Source organism: Lutjanus erythropterus, chromosome 16 (assembly GCF_056507025.1).
Source record: "Lutjanus erythropterus isolate fLutEry1 chromosome 16, fLutEry1.hap2, whole genome shotgun sequence".
NCBI lineage: Eukaryota > Metazoa > Chordata > Actinopteri > Lutjaniformes > Lutjanidae > Lutjanus > Lutjanus erythropterus.
In genome coordinates, this window is record NC_139332.1 from 1,665,534 (window position 1) to 1,693,070 (window position 27,537).

The window sequence follows — 27,537 nt, forward strand, 5'->3', positions numbered from 1 at the left end:
GCCATTGGGCACCCTTCCTCCCTCCATCCTCCTTTCTTCATTGTCAGCCTTGTGACTGATGCTAGCTATGGTTGGCTGCTGTGAAATTCTCCTGTGTTGTGATTGGCTATTCTAAAACCCACCTGTGTTGTGATTGGCTGTTGTAAAACTTGTCTGTTTTTTGATTAGCTGTTGTAAAACCCCAGGTACTGTGATTGGCTGTTGTATAACCCCAGGTACTGTGATTGGCTGTTGTAAATCCCTCTGGTGTGGTGATTTGGTAGTGTGAAATAACCTTGTGTTGTGACTGACTGTTGAAAAATCCCTGTGTTGTGATTGGCTCTTGTGAAACCCACCTGTCCTCTGCTTTGTGTTATGTTCATTTATTGTTGCTACCTCCTAATAAAGCTGTATAGTTTTGTCTCAAAACCATTGTGGTGACTCATGTTGGTTGTTCATACTTTTGCTGCAGAATGAGTGGGTGGTGATGAGGCAGGCCTAATGTGGTAGCGGTGGCGGTGGTGTTGGGGAGGCACCAAGACTTAAACTTGCCTAGGGCATCAAAATGCCTAGAGCCAGCCTTGAGTGCAAAACATGGATTTTTACCTGTATAACTCTGGCAACAGACTTAATTTATTATTGGATACACTGCATGACATTAAGTACATAAAATACCATAATAAACAAATCACTAAAATTGTACAAAGATAAAAGGTAAATCAGAGCAGTGAAGAGTGTTGCGGAGAGCCAGAGTCATGTGCAGTGCAAATGACTGTAGCAGCCAGGCTAACGGTGCGCAGTGGCTAGTATTAGCCCGACAGTATAGTTTGCACTGCAGGCACAGCGTCACATTTGAACACTTGAGGTATTTAGTGTTTGTGAGTAGCAGTTTTCTGGTAGTGTAACCGCAGAGACCGGACTGTCCCGGGAGACAAACTGAATAAACCCGTAAGCCGAACGACAGGCCGCACATGGAGCCGGGAACCTCGCGTGAAACACCGACCGACGCGGGGTGCCTGAAACAGTGCGGTGTGCGGGAGGAGACCCCGGGGGAGGAGGCGAAAGGAGGAGAGGGGAACACCGGGATGCTGAAGCGGAGAGGAGTGGACGGAGACACCGCGGAGGAGGTGAAGGCGCAGGGTGAGGATGAGGAGGACGGTGAGGATGCTGGGAGGCAGGTGAAAGCCGAAGAGGAGGAAGATGATGCTGGCAAACACGAGGAGGAACTGGACCCCAGGATTCAGGCATGTTTCTACATCATTTTTATCACCAAGGCAGTCAAATAGATGAAGCCTTTTTGTAGTTTCTTATATTTTTGACACAAATCGCTTCGTGTTGTTTATATTAGTATATATTTACTATGCAAAGCTGTAATAAACATGAAAATATCCATGGCACCAGTCTGCTCCTGCCACAGACTGGTACCTGACATGGGCAGCCTCAAGCCTGCATCTCTGAGCAGCAAATGTCCCCCTGCCCACTGAACACTGTATCATTGCTTTACTGTCTGCCTTTTTGTTCATGTTCTACTTTTAATACAGATTATATTTGCCCTGTGTTTGTAGGAGGAGCTGGAACATCTGAACCAGGCCAGTGATGAGATCAACAAGCTGGAGCTGCAGCTGGATGTGAGCACTTAGGATATTTGTGCACTGACCGATTGTTCACTTGTTCACTGTTATCACAGCCTCTGCTGAGGCCTGGGCAATAGGCTTCTAAATATTGCTTGATATTTTTAGGCTATGTTGCAATATACAAAATATAAACAGTGATATTTCTGATAAAAAATAATCAGTAATGTGGATATATTGACTGAGTGGGTAAAGGCAAATAATAGAACAGCTACAAGAGTCTGGTATGTTCAAAAAGTGACTTTAATGTAATGAAACCGTTAAAACCAAGACGGTACTTATGCCATACGCCCACACCTATATAGTGTCATGTCACAACACTGACATAATATCAATATATTGCCCGTCAGGTTTCACACAGTGTCATGGCAAGGCTCACTGAATGTGATTTGCATGTGTGCGCTCCCTGCAGGATGCCCGGTCCAGCTACAGGAGGATTCTCACTGATTCTGCCAGGAAGCTCAATGCTCAGGGCTCCCAGCTCGGTGCCTGCATTGAGAAAGCACGGCCCTACTATGAAGCCCGCAGACTGGCCAAAGAGGTACATGTCATAGCTGCACGAGTCTTAAGCGTATGTGCATGGATTAGTACGAGAGATCAGCTGGCAGTTTTATAGGTCCAACTAGTGTAAATGAGTGCAGTCTAGATAAGAGACTGGATTATGATCTACTGGCCAAATGAATAAAAAAACTGCAGAAAGTATTCAGCAAATTTATTTGTAGTACACCTCTTATATAGCATTTAAAATGTGTATATTGTTTTTCTGACAAGAGGAAACCATAAGAGCTTGTTAATTCTGCCTCCCTGCACTTATTTTATCTTATTGCTCAAGTAAGCCGTGAGAGAAAATATAAATAAGATTTCTCATTTATTAAGTGTTTAACGTTGTATAAGTTTTCAACAACAGGTGATGCAGAAATGGCAGTGAAAATAATCAGGAATGTTAATTTATGCATAAATGAGTTTGTAATCTTTAAAAAGTGAGTCCCCAGAAAAAAAAAGTTTGGGAAACACAGGTCCTAGATGATTATAAATTAAATCCTCCTTTCATGAAGGTTCTAATGTTCAGTTCAACTGTTTTGAGCTGATGAATCAATCTGACAGTCATGCAGGACCCTATAATTTGTGCTGCTGCTAAGTTGAATTGTGTTATATTTAGAGGTGTTTTTAGTGTTTTTTCTGGCATCATTAATACAAATGGGATGGACAGAATATTAGAAATAGGGGAGAAAAGGGGTAAGTGGGTTAAAATGAGAACCCCTTGTATCAGGCTAACTATATACAAAAGTAATCATGTGACCACAAGTTACTGGAGAAAAACAATGAAACACTAAATTTTTTTATGCTAAGTAAATTCACCCTGATAGAAATTGACATTTTTCCATGTTAATTTAAGTTAGATTAAATTGCAAAACAAAGTCATAAACTCAGTAAATGTGGATCTGAGCCATTGTGTGAAACTGTTATGTTAAGATGGGTAAAAGTTGCCAGTGATGTTGGGGCAAGTTAAGTCAATGGCGGTGCAAAGGAAGAACAAATGAAGAAGTAGCTCTCTTGGATGATCTAAAAAGAGCAGCAAGGCAAGCGTCAGAGGGGACGTTCTTAAAATGCAGAAAAGCATTTGAGATAGCTGCATGGAAGGCATTTCTGTTCTGTTCTGTTGAATGCTCATTTTACCCCTGCCTGAAGTCGTGTCATTGCACCAACTTTTTTGGGGCTATTGTTCTAAAGCCATAATAATAAGATAATTTGGCTCATTTTAAAGTGGCTCATGTGACCACATTCTCCCCTGCCTCTCACTATAACCCACTGGTTCCCAAACGGGGGACAAAGAGCCACTGCAGGCAGCGCGTGGAAGACCAGGGGAGAGACAAAGTTGAATGAATATGATCCATGTAGGGAAAATAAACAAACGAGTTTGCTGATTCTATCCTGCTGACATTTATTTCACTAAAATTCAGTTTAGGATTTTTTCTCATAGTGGGAGTGTCTTGTGTGTTGGATGATGCTATTGGGCAATGTCCTGTGCAGTGTTAATGCAGTCAACAAAAACTATTGTGAAGAGTATTTGTTGATAACTTTTTTCACAAAGTTAATGAGACTAAAACAAAATAAAACGTGATCTTCAAAAAAACAAAAACAAACAAAAAAACGAGAAGAAAGATAATATAATAATTTTTTGTGAATGAAATACTAGACAATGATAATAATAATAATAATTATAATAATTCTACACTCTGTAGTCTCACTGTCCCACCCACAACACTATCTGATTGGTTGTACATCACAAGTATTAGCCAATCAACACTGAAGGCTCTGTCACAGACAGGCTGCAGGCTGTTTTTGTGAGTCACAGCAGCGACAGACATCGCTGAAGATACAATAAACATCACAATCTTATGCACAATCTGTGACAAGCACATCCAGTTTCTCAGGTAAACCCCTGAAAATGCCTGAAAGCATGGTCAGATGTCACCTGATAGAGGTGAAACTGACAGCTTTTAACTAAGTCCCCCCTCCTTTTTTAAGCCTCTGTGTCCCACAGCACAGCAATTCAGAGTAAAACACAGCACACATTTGTCTTGTCTTTTCCCTGTCTCGTCATTTTACTCTGCATCAGAAATTGAGAGTTTTTACTTTAAAAACTAACCACAACTGTATTTCATACTACGATGGTTATGTTTAGTCTGCAGATCACACACGAGCTGAACCATGGGAGGTGACCCACATGTACCACGGGTCAACTGCAATCTGTTGTGTCCCTAGTACAAATGAACCAGTTACTGTTTTAATGTTGACCACCTGCATGCATCTGTGGAATCACTCACTGTAGCTCCTGATGACTCCAACATTATCAGGTGCTGTGATTGTGGATGTAACATTAATACTACTTTCAGTCGGTTTTCTTTCTCATTGCTATTGGAAGGAATGAGTTTCAAACCCAGACAATGAGCAGTATATTAGTGAAAAAATGAGTGAATCAAGCTCACGAATGATCAGTGGAGAGAACAGATAGCTGGGGTCATTCAAGGTGAGCAAGAACAGAGAGACTGAAGGGTTCTATTTAAACAGCCAGAGTTTGGAAATGATAAGTGGATTTACTGAGGAGACTCAGTCTGTTGTATTACTGCAAAGAATAGGGACATAGGGACTGTGTGTGTGTGTGTGTGTGTGTGTGTGTGTGTGTGTGTGTGTGTGTGTGTGTGTGTGTGTGTGTGTGAACAAATGCCTTTTCAAGGATTCAGGAATTTAAATAGAATACAGTGAAAATATGAAACAAAATAAATACATATACACCCAGGAAATAATTCCGTTGTACATTCTTTGAATTTATGTCAGGTTGAAAGTAAACTAACATACAATTAGACAGACTAAAAGTTAATGTGTGTTACAATGAAGAGACAAATATGTCTGTTTTCTGTACTTTAATTCAGCCTCTTAATATACACTGGTAACTGCACCATGTCTCAACACAGCTGAGTTCTGCTGCAAAATCTCTTTTTCTTTCTGCATTTAGTGATGTTAAGTTCAAGTTCAACTTTATTCTCATGTATATTAAAAATACAAAGAACTTGTTGTGCTGGCTCTCTTTGCCTTAACATGTGTTGTGTTATGTGTGTATGTGCTCATACACAAGATCACATTCATTGTATACACAGCATATAATAAATCACAGCAATGTGTAGTGCTAATGTGTCAGCTGTTCAGCAACTTGTCTTCCTGTGGAAGGAAACTATTGCTGAGATGGGTGGTGTGTGATCCAGTTACATTTTTTTAATGTGACGAGTGAGAACAGAACATGAGCAGGGTGGTGCAGCGTGTGAATGTTGTGAAGTTGTGGTAGTTCTGTGCCAATTTTTACTGCTGTATTTACAGCCCTTTGAAGCAGTCTGCAGTCCAGTCAGGTTGCCAGACCACACTGTGATGCAGCCTGTCAAGACACTCTCAATGGTGCTGCAGTAAAAAAAAATCAGGTTTTGGTACTCATACCAAACTTGTTGAGACACCTCAGAAAATATACTCTTCTGTGCCTTCTTGAAGATGCAGTTGGTATTGAGAGACTGTCTGAGGGTTGGTGTTAAGGAAGAACCACAGGCTTTCTCAATTTGGATGTCTAGTCTCCACTCTAGAAAGCCAGGGGCCATGCTAGATGAGTGTTTTTGTCATCCAACACCATGTTTGGGCGTACAGCCCCAAGTTAAAAAATGTTGGGACATTGTGTAAAATGTAAATCAATTCAGAATGCAATGATTTGCCAATATTTTTTGACTTTCATTCAACTGAATACAGTTCAACAACAAGATATTTAATGTTCAAACCTATAAACTTAATAGTTTTTTGTAAATATACACTGATTCTGAATTTTAAGCCCACAACATGTTTCAAAAAAGTTGTGACGGGGGCAGCAAAAGACTGTGAAAGTTAAGGAATGCTCAAAAAACACTTGCTTGGAACATACCACAGGTAAACAGGTTATTTAATAACCGGTGACATAATAATGATTGGGTATTAAAGGGGCATCCTCGAAAGGCTCACTTGCTCACAAGAATGGATGGGGGGTGGTTCACACTTAAAGATCTGAGATGTGAGATGGAATGACGAGATGAAGTGTGCTGTGGTCTGACGAGTCCACATTTCAGATTGTTTTCACTAATCATGGACTTCGTGTCCTCCAGGCTAAAGAGGAAAAGGACCATCCAGATTGTTACCAGCACTAACTTCAAAAGACAGCAGCTGTGATAGTATGAGGGTGTGTTAGTGCCCATGGCATCATGGGTCACATCTGTGAAGGCCCCATTAATGCTGAAAGGTACATACAGGTTTTGGACATATGCTGCCATCCAGACAATGTCTTTTTTTAGAGACATCCCTGCTTATTCCAGTGAGACTCATTGTACATGTGATCCAACAGCGTGTCTTCATAATAAAAGAGTTCAGGTACTAGACTGACCTGCCTGCACTCCAGATCTGTCTCCCATTAAAAATGTGTGAAGCACAAAATACAACAACAGAGACCCTGGACTGTTGAGCAGCTGAAGTCATATATCAAGCAAGAATGAGAAAGAATTTACCTTTAAAACTTCAACAATTAGTGTCCTCCTTCCAGAAGATGCTCCTGTCACAACTTTTTGGAACATGTTTCAGACATAAAATTCAAAATAAGAACATTAAATATAATGCACTGTATTCAATTGAATATAGGTTGAAACGTTTTTATTTATGTTTTGCACAATGTGCCAACTTTTATGGAAATGAGATTGTAGTAGCTATATGCTGGGGTGGTGATCCATGGTAACATGGACATTAGAAGCTTGTGCACAATTCATTTTATCCAAATCAGTTTTATTTGTATAGCACCAAATCCTAACATATATGCAGACAGTGCCTGCATGGCTCCATGAGCAGGAAAACTCGGCTTTCTCTGTCAGTCTAACAGCAATGATGAATTTATTGCTTCAATTTACATTTACCATCAACACTAAAAGGGAAAGTCCTTAGTCTTTAAAAATATTGTACATGACCTCAGTCCAGACTGTGAAGTGGACCTTAATTATGTCAGATTGATAATAATTATTTAAAGCACTTTTACAAGTTGTAATATCTTTTAAGGGACACATCATTGCTGTGTGTCCAGGTATTGTTAGGTAAGGTATTGTTCTATGAATTATATGGAGAGAAAAGTGCGATTATTAGTGACAAATGTGTTTTTAACAATGCACAAATAAAAAGATTTACAAATGTATATGTTAGATGCATTTGTCTTCCTATTAATGGACTGATACCACCCATTTTGAATGAATGTGAATCAATTCCACATATCTGGACAAAGCCAATAAGTATGTCTATCCAGACGGTGTTCTGAAAAAGGACTCAGCCTCTACATGCAGGATAAAAACAGTACAATTAGTCAAGTTAGCAAAACTCAAAGACATTTGACACCATCATTCTGTGGAAGCCAGTAGGGGAGCTAAATAATGGAATAAGAATATTTTTATATTGTCTGATCAGATGCTGAGCAGGTGATGAGCTGCTGCATGTGTTGGAAGAAAAGCCTTCTCCACAATTCCACATGAAATCACTACTTGAGAGATTTCCACCAGCATGAAATAGAACAGAAGTGGAGAAGAGTCTCAAAACACACAGAAATGTAAAGGGGTAGTTCACCCAAAAATGAAAATTCAGTCATTATCTACTCACCCTCATGCCGATTGAAGGTCAGGTTTAGTTTTTTAGTCCACAAAACACTGCTGGAGTTTCACAGGAAAACAGTTTTGCAGAATCTCCCAAATAATGGAAGTGAATGGTGACCAGTTTTCAAATGTAAAAAAAGAACAAAATAGAAACGTAAAATGTCTTCATACTGTTTGTCTGGTATAATCCAAGTCTCCTAAAGCCACAGCATGCTGTTTGCACACGTCACACCACACACACACAGTTCAGACTGTGTGCATGTGCACGTGAACATGGCTCCAAGCTAAGGATCTACAGTGGAGATTCAAGCTAAAAACATGGAAATGATGTCTTTTAAGTGAACTTGGCATGTTGGGGCTTTGGGAGACTTGGTTTACAGAAGACGATCAATATGGAGGCATTTTATGTTTTTTTTTTCTTTTGTTGTTGTTGTCATTTTGTTTGAAAACTGGTCACCATTGTTTGGGTGAACTATCCGTTTAAGCCATGTAAAATTAAAGCAGTATCAGCAGTGTAAATAAAAGCATAAAACTAAAATAAATATAATTTGAAAAATATGCACGAGGTATTTCATATGCAAATGTTAGACCAGTGAAGTCAAAGTTGTATATTTACTGTATAAAATAACCATTTGTATTTCTAAACTTGTTTGACATTTTGTTTTAAGTTAGATGATATTTGTTTATTATTTTATTCACAGATCAGAACACAAGTGTGTGTATCATGAAGTATCACTAACACAGACTTTTTTCTTCATAGTTAGAACAAGACACAGCTGTACTAGATACATTTTACAAGTAATGGTAAGGCATTTGTACTTTCTTTAAGAGACAGTTCACCCTAAAATCAAAAATTCATATTTTTCCTCTTACCTGTAGTGCTGTTTATTCACCTAGAGAGTTTTGATGTGAGTTTTCGAGATGTCCTTAAAGATGTCTGCCTTCTCTCCAGTATAATGGAACTATGGCACTAAGCTTGTGGTACTCAAAGCGCTAACATTTTTTTAGAAAAACTCTGCAGCAATAGCTTTGTTCAAAAATAATGACCCACTTTCTCAAGATAATCCACACAGCTTGCCGTGAGTAGTTTCATGTAGGAACTATTTTCTATCTACCATGAAAGAAAGATGAGTGCTGTCTAGTTCCATTATATTGGAGAGAAGGTAGACATCTCTACAGCCGATATCTCTAAAACTCTGAGACTCACACCAAAACTATCTAGATGCATAAAAATATGTATTTTTGAATTTGAGGTGAACTGTCCCTTTAGTGTTAGTGAGGATAGCTGGGATTGAGTGATTTGTCTGTAATGAAACCTAATTGATTACGTAAAACTTTTAACCCTTGAAGGAGTGGGGCACAAGTGGCAGTCATGTTTAATCAACATGCTGAAGAGTCATTTGAAACTGTAATTGAACTAATGAAAATTGCGTGCAGACAGAGCAGAGGTCTAATTGATGGTAATAAAGCAAATAATAGATTATTAATGTGAACTGTTAAACACTGGCATTTGTAGTTATAAAAATGCAAATTGGAAAATGAGGAAAATGTCATTAGAATCACATCAGTGGTGTTCATATGCAGATTTTAAAAGCCTTTTGCATTCTTTTTCACTTAAAGCACAACATGTTTGACAAGCCTTTCATATAAAGACTCGGTCTGATAAAAAGTATCATCACAAACAGAGATGCAGTCATTAATCTTTCAGCAGCGACCTTACATTTTTCGTTATCCTTCTCCATCCAGCCGGGCCTTCCTGCTGCTTTCTCATGCAGAGATGTCGACCAGACCTTCCCATGTGATCAAAGTAACCTTGACTTTAACAGCTTTCTCCCAAACTAACACAGATGCACCTTCCTCCAGGCTCTGACAGAGCTCACTGAGCTGCGTGTCGGCAATGACTTTGTTCTTTAATCAGGATAAACACCAGTCACACTGAGGTTTCAAAGTTGAAGTACAGTAACTAACAGCTTTAAAGAGAGATTATGTAACTTTTGAAGAATAAAATAACTCAATTTTCTTTCGCAAATACAAAAGTTGAATTCATTGGCAATAAAACACATCTTTTCTTAAACCTTATGCTAACAGGTGAAGTTTAACCACTACTGAATTCTTAATGTTTAAATTACCATTTAAGCATTGACACATTTTACTTTGAAAATCATCTTTCTATGGTTTGTATTCCTCTCTTTGAAATTCTCACCTGGCCATTTCAAACTTAATTTATTTTTTAACATTTAATTTTGATCTATTTTTGCAGAAATTCAGTGTCAAGTTTTTAAAAAAGTGTATTGAAGATGCTTAAATTCCAATTCTAATTTAGGTTAACTTAAATTGCTTAAACTGGACCAGTCAATCTGAAGGTGAAAAGACCAACATTCAAGATGAAAAATTCATACATAACTCAATATGGTTAAAATATGAGAATAACAGAGCACACTTTCAGGCAGCCTCTCATGAAAGATTCATAGTGTTGCACTCTTTTCTTCACATGAAAACTGACAGAAATAGTCATATGAGGAATGAAGGAGCAGAGCTGAGAGGGAAGTTAAAACTCTTTTCTCACCACTGCACAGCTGACCGATCACAGCATGAAGTGGGTGTGAATGTCACATTGTGAGGTTGTAGAAAGTTGATGTGTTTGTTTGTCTTTCATATCATATTGATATATTGTGTAAAATGTTAGCTAACAATAGTTGACTATCAGTTTAGTCATCAGGTCTCTGAATGAAATCACCCCACTAAGTTTGCTTTCAAATAAATTTTAAGCTAAAAGGAGCAGCATCAAAAAACTTCATGGGTTGCTGACATGTCCTGTTAGTTTTACCCAGTTTACCTGATTGTTGTTGGTTGTGAGCCTGTTTATCCTCTATATTAACCATATCAGGAGCACAGATGTATTGTTAGTGTCAATAAGCTGATTAACTCAAAGTAAAGAGCTTCACGACGAGGGTGCTTTGTGAAACTACTGTGAACACACTGTACAAGACATAAGACATGAGAGACAGCTTTGCAGGCCTGTCACAGTGATGAAATTGCACCAATTACATCAAAAAGTATCTTGGACTGCACTGATTCATCAAGAAATTAGTTCTCTATAATGTTGATAAGTTACCAGATTACCAATACTCTGTATAGAAACACACTAAGCCCCAAATCCAGAGAGAAAGAGTGAGAGAGGAGCTCAAACAAACTATTTATGTTTACAGGCAACGACTTCTCCTGCAATGTCCTCCTCGATCATATCTAGAAAGGAACCCTTAATTTGCAAAACTCTTGCGAGAACATGGTTTTGGCTAGAATAATAACTCTTAGCAGGTCAGGGCTTCCCTTTGAGACAAGTCATCCTGCCAGACTTTTAGCAGGTCTGGGGCTCCCTTTGTCCTTCTGTCTGCCTGAGATCCCTACACTGTTTGCAGTCACTTAATTTGTTGCTACTCGTGTTTTATAAGTAATATCACTTGCCATGTGGACAAACCTGCTTTCTGCCCCCAGCTGACATGCATCTCTGTGATGAGACTGCACTGAAACCTGTCCATGTCAGTGGACAAAGTTTAGAGCTCAGTAGTAGCATAGTGCAGAAAAGCCTGCCACATTTTTTGAATTTTCTGGGGACCCATAAAGCACATACCTGATCTCATGTACGATGCTGCATCACTTCCCTTTAACCACAGAGGGTGACAAAGGGGTTTCCAGTTCAATAAATCAATCAGGCTGCTTGTAGTGTTACAACAGTCAGATCTGTGTATCTGCCTCCAGTTATGTGGTCTCACCTGAGATACCAAACTGCAGTTAGATGATCTGGTTGTATCTGTTTTGAAAATAGAGTTTAATAAATTTGATAATTTAGGACATTGCCAAAATATAAGACATACAATCAGTAAGGCACCTTGAACTGCATCAAGAGGTGGTATTTTTATACACTTTTGAAAGCAGTTCCACTCTCCCTGTAGCCTTCAATGTGTGCACCCTTTTTTTTGTTGCAGAAGATTTATGATAGGTCTGAATGTTTTTTAACCCTTTCTGTCTGTTCCCCCAGGCCCAACAGGAGACCCAGAAGGCAGCTCTGAGATATGAGAGGGCTGTGTCCATGCACACTGCTGCCAGAGAGATGGTGTATGTGGCAGAGCAAGGCCTCCTGGCAGACAGGAACACCATGGACCCAACCTGGCAGGAGATGCTCAACCATGCCACCGCCAAGGTACGCACCCAGGCTTCTGTCTGACCAGGGAACTGTGCTGTATTCTATACAGGCTACAAGTTTGACCCATTAAATGCAGTAGATGGTGTCTTTGAACCCAGCTGATATGCACACTTGTTAACAAGGTTATAAAGGCTGATGCTGTGTTCCATTTACTTTGAAAGATTAAGATATGTTATCGTATTGTGTCATTTTGCATCTTTTTAGTGCTATTGTCTGACTGATGACGCATATGCATTCAGCAATACAAGGTGTTCATCATCCAAACAAATCTCTGCAGTCCTCTGATCAGGTGATTGGATTTTGGAGGCATTTCACACTGAGGCATCCCTGATGTGTGTTTGTATGTATGGAAGTGAGTTGTTGCTGTCCATATACCTGAGGAAGGCCAGACAGACCAAAATGTTGGAATCAAATAAAACATTTCAGCAGTAAGTGAGACAGTGTGGTGGAATTCTTACCTGTACATCTACCATATGTGAGCTAGATAATCACTCATCAGTCAAGAATACACAAATGCATATGAATTTATTTAGTTCAAAGTCAAAGTCTCTTTATTGTCAATACCACATATGTACAGGACATACAGAGGATCGAAATTTCATTACTCTCAGACCCCACAACGGAGTAAACATAAATCTAAAAACTGTACATTATAAATACAAGTGTAAAAAAGAGATAAAATAATTTGAAATAAAATAAAAGTAGAGGATAAATGGATACATACAATACAAGGATAAATACAAAACATGGGGAGCTGTCTCAGTGACAGTAGTGCAAAACAAAGCAGAGGTGGCTTATGTCTGCTGGTGTGCATACAGTGTTCCTGAGTAATTCAGGAAGTAGTTCAAGTAGTAGTTCAGGAGCACGTGTGTGCAGGGGGCAGCCTTAAAGGAGAAATCTGTAATATATTTACTGTGATGAATCATAAAATGGCCATGATTTGTCATCAGAAATTAAGGAAATACACTAACCATTATTTTCATAGTTGATTAATCAGTCAATGGATTTTGTTTTTAAATGTCAGAAAATGGTAAAAAAAAAAAACTGTTGGTCAGTGTTTCCCAAAGCCCAAGATGACATCCTCAAAAGCCCTTTTGCTCACAACCCAAAGCTATTCAGTTTAATGTCAGAGAGGAGCAAAGAAACAAAAAAATATATCACATTTAAGAAACATGAATCAGAGAATTTTGACTTTTTTAATTTAAAAAAATAGTTGGCAATTAAATTAATAGATGAATAATTGATTAATCGTTGCAGCTCTGGAAACATGCTAAGTTGAAATACTCTGAGAACAATGCTACAGTCAGTGTCCTCTTAAATGTCCTGTCCAGGAAATTTAGTGTCTGTTTATGAGTTGTAAGAAATCGTTAATAATGTTTTAGAAGGAGTAGATGTTTATAACATGCAACATCGCATAGCTTTCAGGATAACGGGCTTAGCTTTACATTGACAGACAACTGACAATTATAAACAGCTGATGCACATACAGTGGAGGACTGTTCTGCTTGGTATTGTCAAATTACAATGAAGCGCTTATCTTGCGCTCCTGCAGCCTGCCTGGACTTCCTTGAGTCTGGGGAAGAGGGGGTGTGGGGAAACTACTCACTTCAACCAGGTGGCGTATGTAATAGGATTTTAACCTATAATAAACTGTCTATGGCTCCAACTCACTATTTAGACTACAGTACTTTTTTTGAATGTGCAATTGTTACTAATATTTCCTTTAAATGGACTGAGAATCAAGCCTGAAAGATGCTTTGGGTTACATTTCCGAGGTGCTCTGAGCAATGTGTCTGCTGTCAGAAGTGAAAAACAGGACTGAAACACGTTACGCTTGTTGTTCACCATATTTACGCACTGATGACGAACATGCAATATTATTATTACTATTATACTGTATCTGCTGTGTGTTACGATTGGAAAGTGTGGTTTGGTATTGGAAACATTATAAAGTGATGATGATCACAGTAGCTTGAAGAGCTCAGCTGAGTCACTCACCAGGTCAAGCAAGTGAATATCCAGCGTTCCATCGAGCCACAGTCAAAGTTTGAGCAGTATGGATCAAAGAGATCCAGTCTCCTTTTCTCTGGTATGAAACTTTAAAGGTCATTGTTCTGTTGCAGTTTTAATGATTGATGGAGACCAGGAAAAGTGCCTGCAGAGTTCAGCTGGAGCTGCTGCTGTGGTTCAGTCTGGTCTGCAAGTCAGGCCAGTGAGCTTAGAAATTTCTGGAATATCATGGAATTTAAACAGACAAAGTTCAGTGAATATGAGGGATGCAAGACACCAAACATTTCATGCACCTTGGTTCTGAGGCCACAGTTTAGTGTGTGTTTTTTTTTTTAATATTTTGGGGCTTTTATGTCTTTAATTGATAGGACAGCTGAAGTAATGACAGGAAAGTAGGAGGCGACATACAGCTAAGAACCACAGAGTGGAATCGAACCCACAGCTGCTGTTGAGGAATTACAGACTGTGGGCCTCATTCACCAACTGTTCTTAAGAAGAAATGTCTTCTTAAAACCCACTTACACAGTTTTCACAAAGATTCTGGCATTCACTTAAGTTTTCTTTTGTCAGGTTTGTTCTTGGGTAAGAATCTACGAACACTCAAGGACACACATTTGAGTGACATATTTTTGTATGTATATATATATATATATATATATATATATATATATATATATGTATATGTACATATATAAAAGTAGAACCACTGTAGTGACCTTTTGGGGTTTTAAATTATGCATTTTTTTTGTCTATACAGTAATAGCAAATGTTAACATTTTGAGTACAATCTAAGAACTTCAGTATCACTTTTTAAAAAAAAGGACTTGTTGAAGAAGAGAACATGTATTACTTTCTTAGTAATAGTACATGAATAAATACTTAAATGTTAATTTAATTTTATGTAGCAAGATAAGAATAACATGTGTTGGTCACAGGCCTTTTTTACAGAAGACATGCTGACATGTCTTAGTAAGAGAAGCACAGATATAAATGGTCAAATGAATCTCCTTTTAGCTGCTTCAGTGTCAGGGTCTTGTTATTGTGCCTCCTGGCTCAGTGCTACACTGTCATCACTTACTGGGACACAGAGTGCAAATATAGTGTAGGGCTACACAGTATGGTTGAAAATCATATTGTGGTTATTTTGATAGATACTGTGATATGACTCATGACTAGTGAGAAAAATCATTTTTGCATCATGAGTTTCATTTTCACTGAAAAAAGATGATTAAAATCATGATGATGTGATATTTGTTGGAGTCTGTACCAAACATGTTTTCTGGGAGAACAAGATTTGTTTGGCCAGGACATCTCTGCAGCACTGCAGTACTTCATTATAATGTTGTTTGTTATATGTTATATTGTTATAATGTTTATTAGATTACAATTAATCTGCAGACCTACTGTTATTAGGACCTCCAGTGTTCCTCCTCATATGACAATTCAAAATATGTGCTGTGAAAAAGGCCTGTTGAATGTGTGTCCACTCAAATATCAGACTCATGGTGGACAGACAGAGGCTAATGTGTGATTTATGAGGTCCTGCAGTGGAGCTGCTCTCACTCATCTTTCTTGTGCTGGTCAGGTGAACGAGGCGGAGGAGGAACGCCTCCGCAGCGAGCGGGAACACCAGCGAGTCACACAGCTCTGCCAAGATGCAGAGGCTCGAGTCCAGACCCTCCAGAAAGCCCTGAAGAAGGTCATCCTCAAATCCAAACCCTACTTTGAACTCAAGGCTCAGTTCAATCATATTCTGGAGGTGTGTACCATTTTAACAGTGAAGATAAGAAAAATAAACCATGTGTTCATACTGCAAGCTAATGATGTTACTTTCTAACCAGGAGTGAGCAGAGAAACAGGCTCTGTGTGACACTCCTCATGCTCTCTCACTCATGCTCTTGACCTTTCAGCTGCAGTGTTAACACAGAGTCTGCAAAATGTGTGCGTTGTCATGTCCATGATTTATCTTACATGCTGCCAATTTTGGCCACGTGTTTTTACAAACTGCCTGTCAAAGCATCCAACCTTTCTGCTTTGAGATTCTTCAATAACATTTTTTTAGGGCTAAGTGGAGAAATCTGAGCTGAATTGCTTTGTGGTGACTTCATATGTAAGTCATTACTTTGATATACTCATTCAGTCTGCAGTGTAGCTAGTTTAGAAGTCGGGCAAAAAACTTGATTCATTGATGCATCATGATTCAGACGTGGAAGATTCAGAATTGATTTACAAATGACACAAAACGAGTTTCATCGATGGCTTTCAACAGAGCTAATAACAAAAAAATTCCACCCACCCCTAAATGAAACATGTGCACCTCATTTACTTATAAACTAGACTACTTCTTGAGTTTTAGTTAGGATGGCTGAACATGAGCAGCTGCAGATGGAATCCAATACAATCAGACCAGCAGCCTGTAAAATTCTGATGCATCAAAATGCATCAGTAATTAATTTATCATCACATTGTAGCCTTCTGGAATCAAATATAATTCTGAGGTACAACGAGATTACCACCCCTAAGCTGGTTCATACACCACTGATAAACCACAGAATTATAGAGAAACATCAGGCTACACTTCTGTTCATACTCAGCTCTCTCTCTCTCTCTCTCTCTCTCTCTCTCTCTCTCTCTCTCTCTCTCTCTCTCTCTCTCTTTTTCATCTTTTTAGAGTACATTCTATGTTCCTCTCTGGCACCTGGGGCTGTATACACAGCATTTGATACGCATGTATGTAGCGGCGGCGTTGTGTGGTGTTGATATGTGTTCTTCAATTGTACAAGCGTATTCCATCACCAGCCTAACTGATGCAATCAGCTGACACAGCTGGTATTTATTAACTGTTTCCAGACCCCAAACTGCTCCTGATGATGGGTTTTAAATGAAGCTTTTATGTGGTGAATATCGATGGATCTCTTTGACTTTGGGTAGAGCTCTCATGTTTATTGCTGCTGCTCTGCTGGTCAGGCACAGAGGTCAGTTCTTTGTTTTGTCTTCATGGAGTTTCACAGGAGAACAGCATTGCAGAATCTACCAGGAGTACTCAAAAGTAGTAAGTACCCAAAAAACTACTTAATTACAGTAATTTAAGTATTTGTAATTAGTTACTTCCACCACTGACTATAGGAGCAAATTACAGAAAAGAATACTACAAAACAAAAAAAATATCACATCAATAACCAGTTCGACAGCTCATCACTGGCGCTTTTCATGCAGCCGTCCAGTCACAGTGGAGGAGGGGTGGAAAAAATACAACAAACTGATGGTGCTCGCCAAGATGTTTCCTCACCCACAAAATTTCATGAGCCCAGACAGACGAGTGGACACCTGCACATGTAACTGTAACTGTTACTGCTGTGGATATTCCATATCACAACAATCACAGAATCTCAGCTGAAAAATTTATGCTCACAAAGCACTCTGAAGCACTTGCAGCTGGATGTTTTCCACTTTTGTGTACCTGAAAAATCACTTAGACATAAGTTTAGTCTGTAAATAGGGGTGACTAATTGTGAATTTGGTTGGACATTAACCACAGGATGGAGTTGGTGACTGATGATGAAGCTTTGATTGCTTAAACCAAGATATAGTTAAAAGTAAAATGATGAAATGTTTCTAACTTGCTGTTACATGTGTGTTTTTCAGGAACATAAGGCTAAGGTGGTGCAGCTGGAGGAGCAGGTGGCCAAAGTGAAAACCTGTTACTCCGTGGCCCTGCGGAACCTGGAGCAGATCAGCGAGCAGATCCACGCGCAGAGGGGGCGGATTAGAGCCAGCAGGGGGCGTCCTGCAGTCTGCGGGGGGCGGAGCTCCCCTGTAGGTGCTGAGGCTGAAGTCAGAGCTGCTGTCGGGATTCAAGTCAGCAGCTGTGTGGCAGTGGGCACTATAGAAAGCGACTGGGCGGACGGAGAGAAGACCCGGCTGTGGGTGGAGAGGCACAGAGAGAGCGGCTGGGGCCAGAGGGAGCGGCTGGAGGCCGAGCAGGCTGGCTCCGACAGCATGTCAGTCATCAGTTTGCAGACCATCGCTTCCGACCTGGAGAAGTGTGACTCGGTGGAGCACCTGGGTGACCTGAGTGACGGCGGGAGCGCGCTGGGAGAGGAGTGGGACATCGACAGGAAGCCCAGAGAGAGGCCAGTCAGCAGGGTGATGACCGAGGAGCCCCTGGTAGAGGGGGCCTCTCAGGAGGAAGCCCAGCAGGAGAAGGGAGCAGTCAGTAAAGAGAAGCAGGAGAGCTTCATCAAGCAGCACCACAGAAGTGTTAGTCTATGATGGCAAGCAGGAGAAGGCTGATGAGTGAGGATCATGGCAAGCAGATGATGAGGGATCAGAGAGGATATTAGAGGGGAGGGAGACAGCCCCCTGACTGAGAGCTGGCTGAATGTGAACTGCAGAGGCTGACAGTGATTGACACAGTGCCGTACTGACACTGCAGTTAGGAAGAGCAGGAGGGTTGGCAGGTACATCGGCCGCACACTAATGAATCTCTACGTGATGGCAATAAAGAGAGAGCAAACCTGCAGAGAGCGATGACCTCCCTCACACTCGGACTCTGCAGTGTGTGATCCAGTGTGTCACTCCACACACTGACATGTGCATGAAACAAACAGGCTGAAGGAAACGAATCACTGTCAAATACAAACAAGCTGTTTAGAAACAATGCAAACACATACTAATGTTGAATTCCTGCGTCTGGTATTTAATGTCCCTGCAGAGCATTTAAAAAGTTGTCCTCTGTGCTCACGTGATGTCAACCTGTGACAAATGTGCTTCTTGAGTAATACCAGTCTGTTCTTATTTTTGTTGCTTTGGCCATTATTTCTGTCAGATATAATCACTTTGGATTCATTGAATAACGTTGGATTGTGGGCATCCAAGGAAAAATTATTAAGCACATACAAGTTAGGTGATGTTTAGAAATGAAGAGCGAGTAAAAATGTTCGGGATATAATATTTGAGGCATTATCTTGATAAACAAGTTTGAAATGTACAGGCCTTTATCTTCTATCACTATACAGAGTTTTTTATTCCAAATAATGTGGCCAAATACTACTTTTCCATTGCCTTATAAAGTGACCATAGCCATATGGCCTCAGCTGTATTTATGAATATATAAATATGTACTGATAAACTTGTGAACTAAGTGCAGTTTTAAGGAGGTATTGTTGTGTTTGTAGAGATATTAACTGTCACAAAAATAATTTTACTGACTGCTTATTGTTGGGCCTTAAAATATACATTACGCTTCTTTGTTGATCTTGATTGCTCAGCTTTTGTCAGAGCAAAACTGCTTCAATAGTTTACTTCTCCGGGGATGTAACTAATAAACTCTCCAAGAGTCGAGCTACATGCATGACCACGTCTGTTGCCTCTAGTTTCATGACCATGTGGTGAGTGCTGGATCAGTGGTAGAGTGTGCAAAGCTGCTGGTAATGAGACTGAAGTTGGGCCTCAAAATATCAAACATTTAGCTGTGTGGGTGGTCCCTCCATCAGCCATCTCAGCCACTGATAACACACTTTAACTCAAGTGTATCTGTCATATGTCCAACAGTGAGATTCATCAGCCTCCAGACATATTCATGTTCACCTTCAGCAGCTGATGCAACATGGGGACAAACACTAGCTGACAATAAGGACATTTGTCTCCTTTAAATAGGCACTCCCTTTTAAATGACATTAACCAATTTAATTACCTTAAGTGAGGTACACTCTTCACATTAGGAACAGGCTGTGTGCAGCAATGGAACTTGCTCAGGTGTAAGTATATGAGGGATCCTCAAAAACATCTATTTTATGTGTTTATGTTAAAAATTGGCTGACATATCAGCATTAGATATCAGACTTTTTGAAATATCCATATCCTCAAGTTTACCTCCATGAAACTAGAGGTCCGAGTCTCTGCTATCACACCCATACAGCCATATCCCAAGTTCTGCCTTGGAAAACAGACAAATGTTTGATAAGCTGGTGATTTATAGAATTTTATTTGAAGTGCCTACAAGTCCTGATTGGGTTCAGTTTGCCAAAAATTATCCTACTATTAATAAATCTAAGAGGTGGGTGCCACATATTTACAGTTAGATTGAAATATCATGTAAAATGATTTTAGTGAAAGCAGCATTAGTCAGTGGAGAATCTGATTCAGCTGGAGAGAATAACTGTTTGTATGTTTTGTTGTATATTATTTAGGCAGATTTAAGCTGTCTGATTTAAAAGGCAGTGTTTGACATGAATGATGCCTTGATGTTGTGCGCATGTAAATACAGGAAACCCAAGAGTTAAGTTGTTCTTCCCAGCAGACTGGTATCAATTTCATGTATAAAATATAATTCCAGCTAAACCTCAAGGTGATGTGGTTTACATTTATGTTTGCATATGAATTACACATACCAGTATTTGAACATGCCTCAGGTACCGTCTAAAATGAGAGATTGGGTATTGGTGAGAAAGCGACTTTTTGCAGCGATCTAATACCATGTAATCTATTAATGCCAAAATGGGACCCTGCTACTTACCAGCAGTGTCCCATATTACAAATTTTATATGGTCTGTAGAGAAGGCCAGAACACTGTCACTATTACCACTTACAGCTTCACATAGAAGGTCATATTCCTGGGTTGTAAAGTCAGACATCTCTGGTTAAGTTCTCACTGGACATATGTGCAAATGTACTGTTTGAATTCTCCATCAGTGCAGAGCTCGATGAACTGACTGTTATCTGATATCTGACTTTTACTGAAAGGAAAATGCTAATTTAAGTTGTGAATTTTAATTTGAAATTAATTTGTTCATAGGAACATTACATTTCTTGTAATCCAAGAGGAAGCAGATTGTGGGTTGTTTTGTTTGTGTGTTAGGTTCTCTCATTTGACATTTACTACATGTAGAGGCAGTGAAAGCTGAAACAGAAGGACTTAAACTTATGATCCAAACAGTATTGTGTGTGCGAGAGAGTGTGTGTACTTTGTTTTTCAAAGCTGTGCTGTGATTTCATTTAAAAAGTGGGTTTGCACAGCTGCTGCGTGTTTGCACTTGATTCCTTGGTTACAGTATATTTAATGACTTCAGTCTAACCTGTTTACATCTCTGCTGTAGAAAACATTGTATTAACAGTTTGTTAATGTACAGTGTCAAGAGTAACAGATGTATAATCCTGCTGAGCATCAGATATCTACATTATTAAACATGAAAATGTTCTTTTATGGAACTTCATTATTAAAAAGATACAGTATTTAACTTCCTTTTGCTGTGTTGTAATAATTTAAGATGTGTTGTAATAATTTAAGCATATATATATATATGTGTGTGTTTTTTTAACACAGAAACATTTAAACACTTGGGGGTATGACAGTATAATAGTGTAAATGTAAATATCAATTTATTTGTGATTTCTGCTCTCATTTTAAAGGGATAGTTCACCCAAAAATGAGAATTCAATCATCATCTACTCGCCCTCATACCGACTGAAGGTCAGGTTTAGTATTTTAGTCCACAAAACACTGCTGGAGTTTCACAGGAAAACAGTGTTGCAGAATCTCCTAAACAATGGAAGTGAATGGTGACCAGCTCTCAAACGGAAAAAAACAACAGAATAAAAACAGAAAATACCTCCATACTGCTTGTCTGGTGTAATCCACCAGGTGTAATCTCCTAAAGCCCCAACATGCCAAGTTGACTAAAAAATTATTTAATTATTTACACCATGTTTTTAGATTGAATCTTCACTGTAGATCCTCAGCTTGGAGCCACGTTCATGTGTACATGCACACTGTCTGAACTGGGTGTGTATTGTGACAGTGGGAAAATGGCATCTTGGTACTTTAGGAGACTTGGATTATGACATGATGACGGTCAGAAAATAATGACTGAATTTTCATTTTTGGGTGAGCTATCCCTTTAACCAAAGAGCCATAGACACACAATCAGCAAAACAGCAACGAATATGAGTAATAAAAGACTATATTTATAATGACTGGTCAGGTGGTCAGGTTTAAACATAAAATGGCAGATCCACAAAAAGCATATGTGAAGTTACTCTAAGTCACTATAATAAATACAAATGAATATACATGATAATAAACATGCTAAGACATACATACACACAATTTACCCACTACCTACCCTTAAAAGAGGTTAACATACAGTATTGTATTGTCCATGGCTGTGTCTCACATTGTTCTTCTGATTGTGTCCCTCCTCTCCCGTGGCTGCCAGTACCTCCAATTCTGTGTGTGTGTGTGTGTGTGTGTGTGTGTGTATCTTGAGTCTAGTTATTTATTAGTTTGTTTGCCTGCCTGCCTGAGGTACTCACACCTGTTCTCCCCGTCTCCAGCATCACCTATCTGCCAGCTCACCTCGCCTGACTGCCAAGCCAACCTGCCAGCGTTCATTCCAGGGATTTCCCCCTGCAAGCCTTCACCCATGGATGCTGTCCCCCTCACCTGAGCTCCAACTCTTTACAGTCATCTGAAGGCAGCAGGTATTTGTTCCATCTGCAGTCTCTAACTGGAAGATATTGCACACTTCAAGCCAAATTTAGAAATGATCAATCTGCTGGTAAAATTTTGTGCAACCAGTACTATTCGACCAGTATTATTTCTAAAAGGACAGACACAAGGTCACAGGGTTCATTTATTAATTTATCATTTTGGTTGTATAATGAGATGCTAGTTGTAGTTATCTTTATGCTACTCACAAAACTCTGTAGCCTGGTGGTTCAACAGCCAATACTTCTGTATCTGGCTGTGGTTGGGGTACACGTTGTCTTTTTGTAGCCTCTGGACTGTGCAGGCACCTCCCCTCACTGATATCACTGATGTTCGATAGATGGGGACCACTGAGGTTCCTGGCAGTTTAATCACCCTCAGCAGAGTCCTCCTGTCCTGAACATTCCCTGTCAGTTTGTGATGTTTCCAATCAAGATGCTTTCTGGCAAAAGTTGACAAGAATTTGGCACAAGAATTTTGCAGCCGTTTCAGAGTCCTCTTTACCAGGGTGGACCAGCTTCTCTGATGTAGACAGGAGTGTATGTCTTTGCCTCCTTTCTCCAAAAAATCAACAATCAGCTCATTGGACTTGTTGACACTGAGCAGCAGGTTGTTTTCTGTGCAAGAATCTCTGCAACACTATTGATTTCCTCCCAATATGAAGTCTTGAGTTGGCCATATGTTAAAATCGACCATTGTTCATAGGCAATCGGCAATATCTTCATCCCCACTCCCACCTCCTCTCATCCTCTTGAGTCTCAGCTGGGAGAATGAATTTACTGTTACACACACTGTGTACATTCACTATGCCCAGTAAACAAAAAGAAATTAAATATCCTCACACCTATTTTTCTTTTTAAACAGAGAAATGCAACCATACATTTTCTGAATCCAATCCCTCTTTTACCAAACAAAGAGGAGCTTATAACTGACTCATTAACTCCTTCACTTCATTCAAACTCGACAGAAAAATATGTAAAACTCACCAGAACCATCCTTGATAGTCTGCCCACTCTTCCAACAATCACCAACTCTGGTTTGGTTGAATTAAATACTTAATTCACAGCGTAAAATGAGTGTAAAGAGTCTGACTCTGCAGGCTGTTCACTTCACACTCCTTCACCCAGCTCAGAGCACTCATGGTCCAGCTGAGTGGGTGTGTCATGTTCTGCTGGATGAGAGCGCGATGCGGAGCAACAGCTGTCAGTTTGCAGACAATTACATTAGCAAAATAAAATGACAAATATCGCCCCAAAATTCAGCCAAAAAAGCAACCGGCGATGCCAGTCCATTGTCAGTCAACCCTAATGAAGTCTCACTGTTGTTTGAAGTCCAGCCAGTGATAGTGGTGTCATCTGCAAACTTCATTATGGAGTTCTCTTCATGTCAGGGGCTGCAGTCATGGGTGAACAGGAGGGTGCTGAGCACACAGCCCTAGGGTGCTCCGGTGTTGAGCACCAGATTGGTGGTCTCACCTCCTTCACTCTGGTGCTCTGGTGTTGAGCACCAGAGTGAAGGAGGTGAGACCGCCAATCTGAATTGTCAGGAGTCTGTTCATGAGGAAGTCCAATATCCAACCGCGTGTTCAGTTTGCCAATCAGCTTCATGGGGGAGATTGTGTTGAGTTCTGAGCTGAGATCAGCAAACATTCTGATGTAGGTGTCATAAAGGGGGGGCTGTGTCTGCCAAAATGTATTTTTTCATGAAGCCAGCATATTCCTTAAATTGTTTCCAATGGAAGTGCTGAATATTAACACTCTGCTACAAATGCCAGCAGCATGACAAGTGACTGAAAGTCTTTTCTGTGCTGAGTGCTGGGAGTCTTTTTGTTTTTTCTGGTTGCAGAAAGTTGAAATGTTCAACTTTGGGCAAAATGCCGTGCTCACCACTGTAACTTTTTACCCAGCCATCCAATCAAAAGGGAGGAGGGGAGGAATAAAAGGCTACCAAAAACTGGGATCCAACTATCTTCAGTTCTTGACCAAACTATGGTTCTCACCCTTCCATGTGCTGGCTTGGCTTGACTCAGATGGACTTGGGATGTCAGTGATTTACATCTCCATTATTATGACACAGCTACCCACTGCTTTTATGCATTCAAACTATAAGACAGCGAAGGATTTGACAGGAAAGGGGGAGAGAGAGCGGGGGAATGACACGACTGTAGACAGAGGTCAAATCCATGACCGCTGCAGAGAACTCACAGCCTTGGAACATGGAGCAAACACTCTACCAACTGAGCTACCTAGCCACCAAGCTGAGTGTTTCAACTGAACACGAACACGAAACAATAAAATAAAACAGTTATCCAAAAGTACAAACAGGGACGCCCTCAATATCTCATGAACATGGACCAGCAGGTCCGTCCTCTTTCCCTACATGTTTTAGCTTTCCCTTCATTCAGAACAAGGACCAGAGCAAATCAGGCTACTCTACGTTGTGCTGACATTGTCAGATTCAGTATTTGTCAATAACACAAATTATGTACAAAGTCAGGAATTTGAGAACCATAAATTAACCATTACTTCCACAGCTATTCAGTATCATAGCAACCGGCATCACAGCTGGGTGTTTTCAATAGAGCACCTGGTGTTTTCAGCTGGAAAACAATGCTTTTGTGGATGCAGGGCCTTCGACTTAACACTGCAGAGTCTTTAGGCACAGGGACGATGGTAGCTATTTTGAAGCAGGTGGGAATACTCTGCTGAGACAGTGACATGTTAAAGATGTTGGTAATGACATCGACTAGCTGGTTGGCTCATATCAGGCCCAGCAGCTTTACTCATATTCACTCTCAGCAGCAATGTTTCTCACATCCTCTGTGGAAACTGACAGTGGCAGGTCCTCTGGAGGCAGAGTCGACTTCACAGCTGACTCTTTGTTGAGGAGATCAAAGTGAGCATAAAATGTGTGCTAACACTTTATTTGAAGGGATGTGCATAAGTCAAGTCAAAGCATTTATTGTCATATACACAGTTAAAACCAAGTTTCCCTGTACAGTGAAATTCTTATAAAAGTGGAGAAAAATATAAAGTCTAAAAAAAATTGAAAGTATGAATAGAAAATATAGACACACAAGAGATAAGATATCAGGAGAGATAAGAGAAAATTATGTAACTGAGGAACACTATGTATAATATAAAGCAGGGGTGTCAAATGTACGGGCCAAAACTGGCCCGCCAGAGGGTCCAGTCTGGCCCGCGGGATGACTTTGCAAAGTGTGAAAATTACAGAGAAGACATTAATTTTAGGGTTGAAACGATTCCTCAAGTAATTTGAGTAATTCGATTATTAAAGTTGGTTTAATGCTGAACAACTGTACAGCACACTGTGTTTGGCATGTGGGGGTTATTAAAGACCAGAGTATTGATGAGTGCCGACATTTAAATTTTGATGTAATTTATTATCACACAGCTGCAGCATCTCTTCTCTGCGTCAGTGCAGCTCCTCCATACACACACGTACAGTACAGACACACACAGAGGAGGTCAGTGTGATTCTCTGACCCTGTCTGTATCTGATCTGTTGACTTTCTTCATCAGCAGGATGTTTTATAAAGACAAAAAGACTAAACCTAACTCGCATTCTGTGTTTTTCCCTACATATTTATCCACCCGCGATTCAGTTTTCACAGCAGCAGAGAAGCTGCGTGTGGAGGAGACTGTTGTTAATGACAGAGTTTATTACAACAGGCGAAACGAACGTGATGGTTAATGACATCGACACCAACTAGATGCACTTATAAAATTAAACAACTGTATAAGGAGGCCTATACGTAAAACAGGAGAGTCTGTGTTTCTCTGTGAGAAACTTTCAGTCCTTCTAGAGGGAACCCAGTACCTCTCCTCAGGACCATATCCCTCCCAATCAACCAGGTATTGGCGACCTCTACCCCTGCATTGGACAGCCAGCAGGCGCTTCACAGTAAAGACAGGCCCTCCATCGATGACCCAGGCGGACCCAAACCTGGGAGCCAACTTCTGACTTTCCACATGGAGAGACAGGTCTTGAGTAGAAAGCCAAACCCTCTGTCCCACACGGTAACGAGGAGCTGGAGTACGTCGTTTTTCAGCTTCCCTCTTGTAGCATCCTGAGGCCCGAAGAAGAGCTGCCCGAGCCCTCTTCCAGGCGAGGTGACAATGACGAACCTGAGCAGACGGCACAGCAACCTCACCCTCTTGGTCTGGAAACAGTGGTGGCTGGTACCCATAAACACAGTGAAAGGGGGACAGACCAGTGGCAGAAACGGGAAGTGAGTTGTGTGCATATTCAATCCATACCAACTGTTCACTCCACAGGGATGGATTCTGGGAGACTAAGCATCTGAGAGCCGTTTCCAGTTCCTGGTTGTAACGTTCTGACTGACCATTGGATTGGGGATGGAAACCAGAGGGCTGTGGCACCAATCAGTCAGCAGTACTCCTTCCAGAACTGGGAGGCAAACTGAGGCCCTCTATCTGAAACAACATCTTGTGGTAGGCCATGCAAACGAAAAACATGAGATAACATGGCCTCTGCCATCTCCTTCGCAGAAGGGACTTTGGCCAAATGGACAAAGTGTACCATCTTGGAAAAGCGATCAATAATAGTGAGTATAACAGTGTTACCTTCAGAAGGGGGCAAGCCGGTGACAAAGTCCAACAATATGTGGGACCAGGGTCGTTGGGGCACTGGGAGAGGATGAAGCAGCCCATGCGGTCGCTGTCGTGAGGTTTTATTCTGGGCACAAACAGAGCAGGCAGAGACAAATTCCCCCACATCCCCCACTAAAGAAGGCCACCAAAACCGCTGCTTCAGCAGACTGACTCTCCGACTCACCCCTGGATGGCAGCTCAGCCTGGAGGCATGAGGCAGCACCCGTGGACGAAGCGGGATCGGGACGAAGAGAAGGTTCTGAGGACATCCATCAGGAATTTGAGTCCCCTCCAGTGCTTGTCTCACCTCACTCTCAATGTCCCAAGTCATAGCTCCAATCACACGGGCAGCGGGCAGGATGGTAGAGGGGGCCCTAGCATAGTTATCAGGTTCGAACTA

The 27,537-nt window shown here is 40.5% G+C and overlaps 1 protein-coding gene across 1 annotated transcript; it reads left to right on the top strand.

The window, feature by feature from the left end:
• The first annotated feature begins 366 nt into the window (after window positions 1–366).
• On the top strand, window positions 367–18,935 carry sh3bp5lb (SH3-binding domain protein 5-like, b). The gene is made up of 6 exons (XM_084739888.1): window positions 367–1,223; window positions 1,545–1,607; window positions 2,023–2,151; window positions 11,841–12,002; window positions 15,601–15,774; window positions 17,661–18,935. Exons 1-6 carry the CDS (start codon window positions 951–953, stop codon window positions 18,285–18,287), a joined length of 1,428 nt encoding a protein of 475 aa, XP_084596014.1. The 5' UTR covers window positions 367–950; the 3' UTR covers window positions 18,288–18,935.
• Window positions 18,936–27,537: the final 8,602 nt, after the last annotated feature.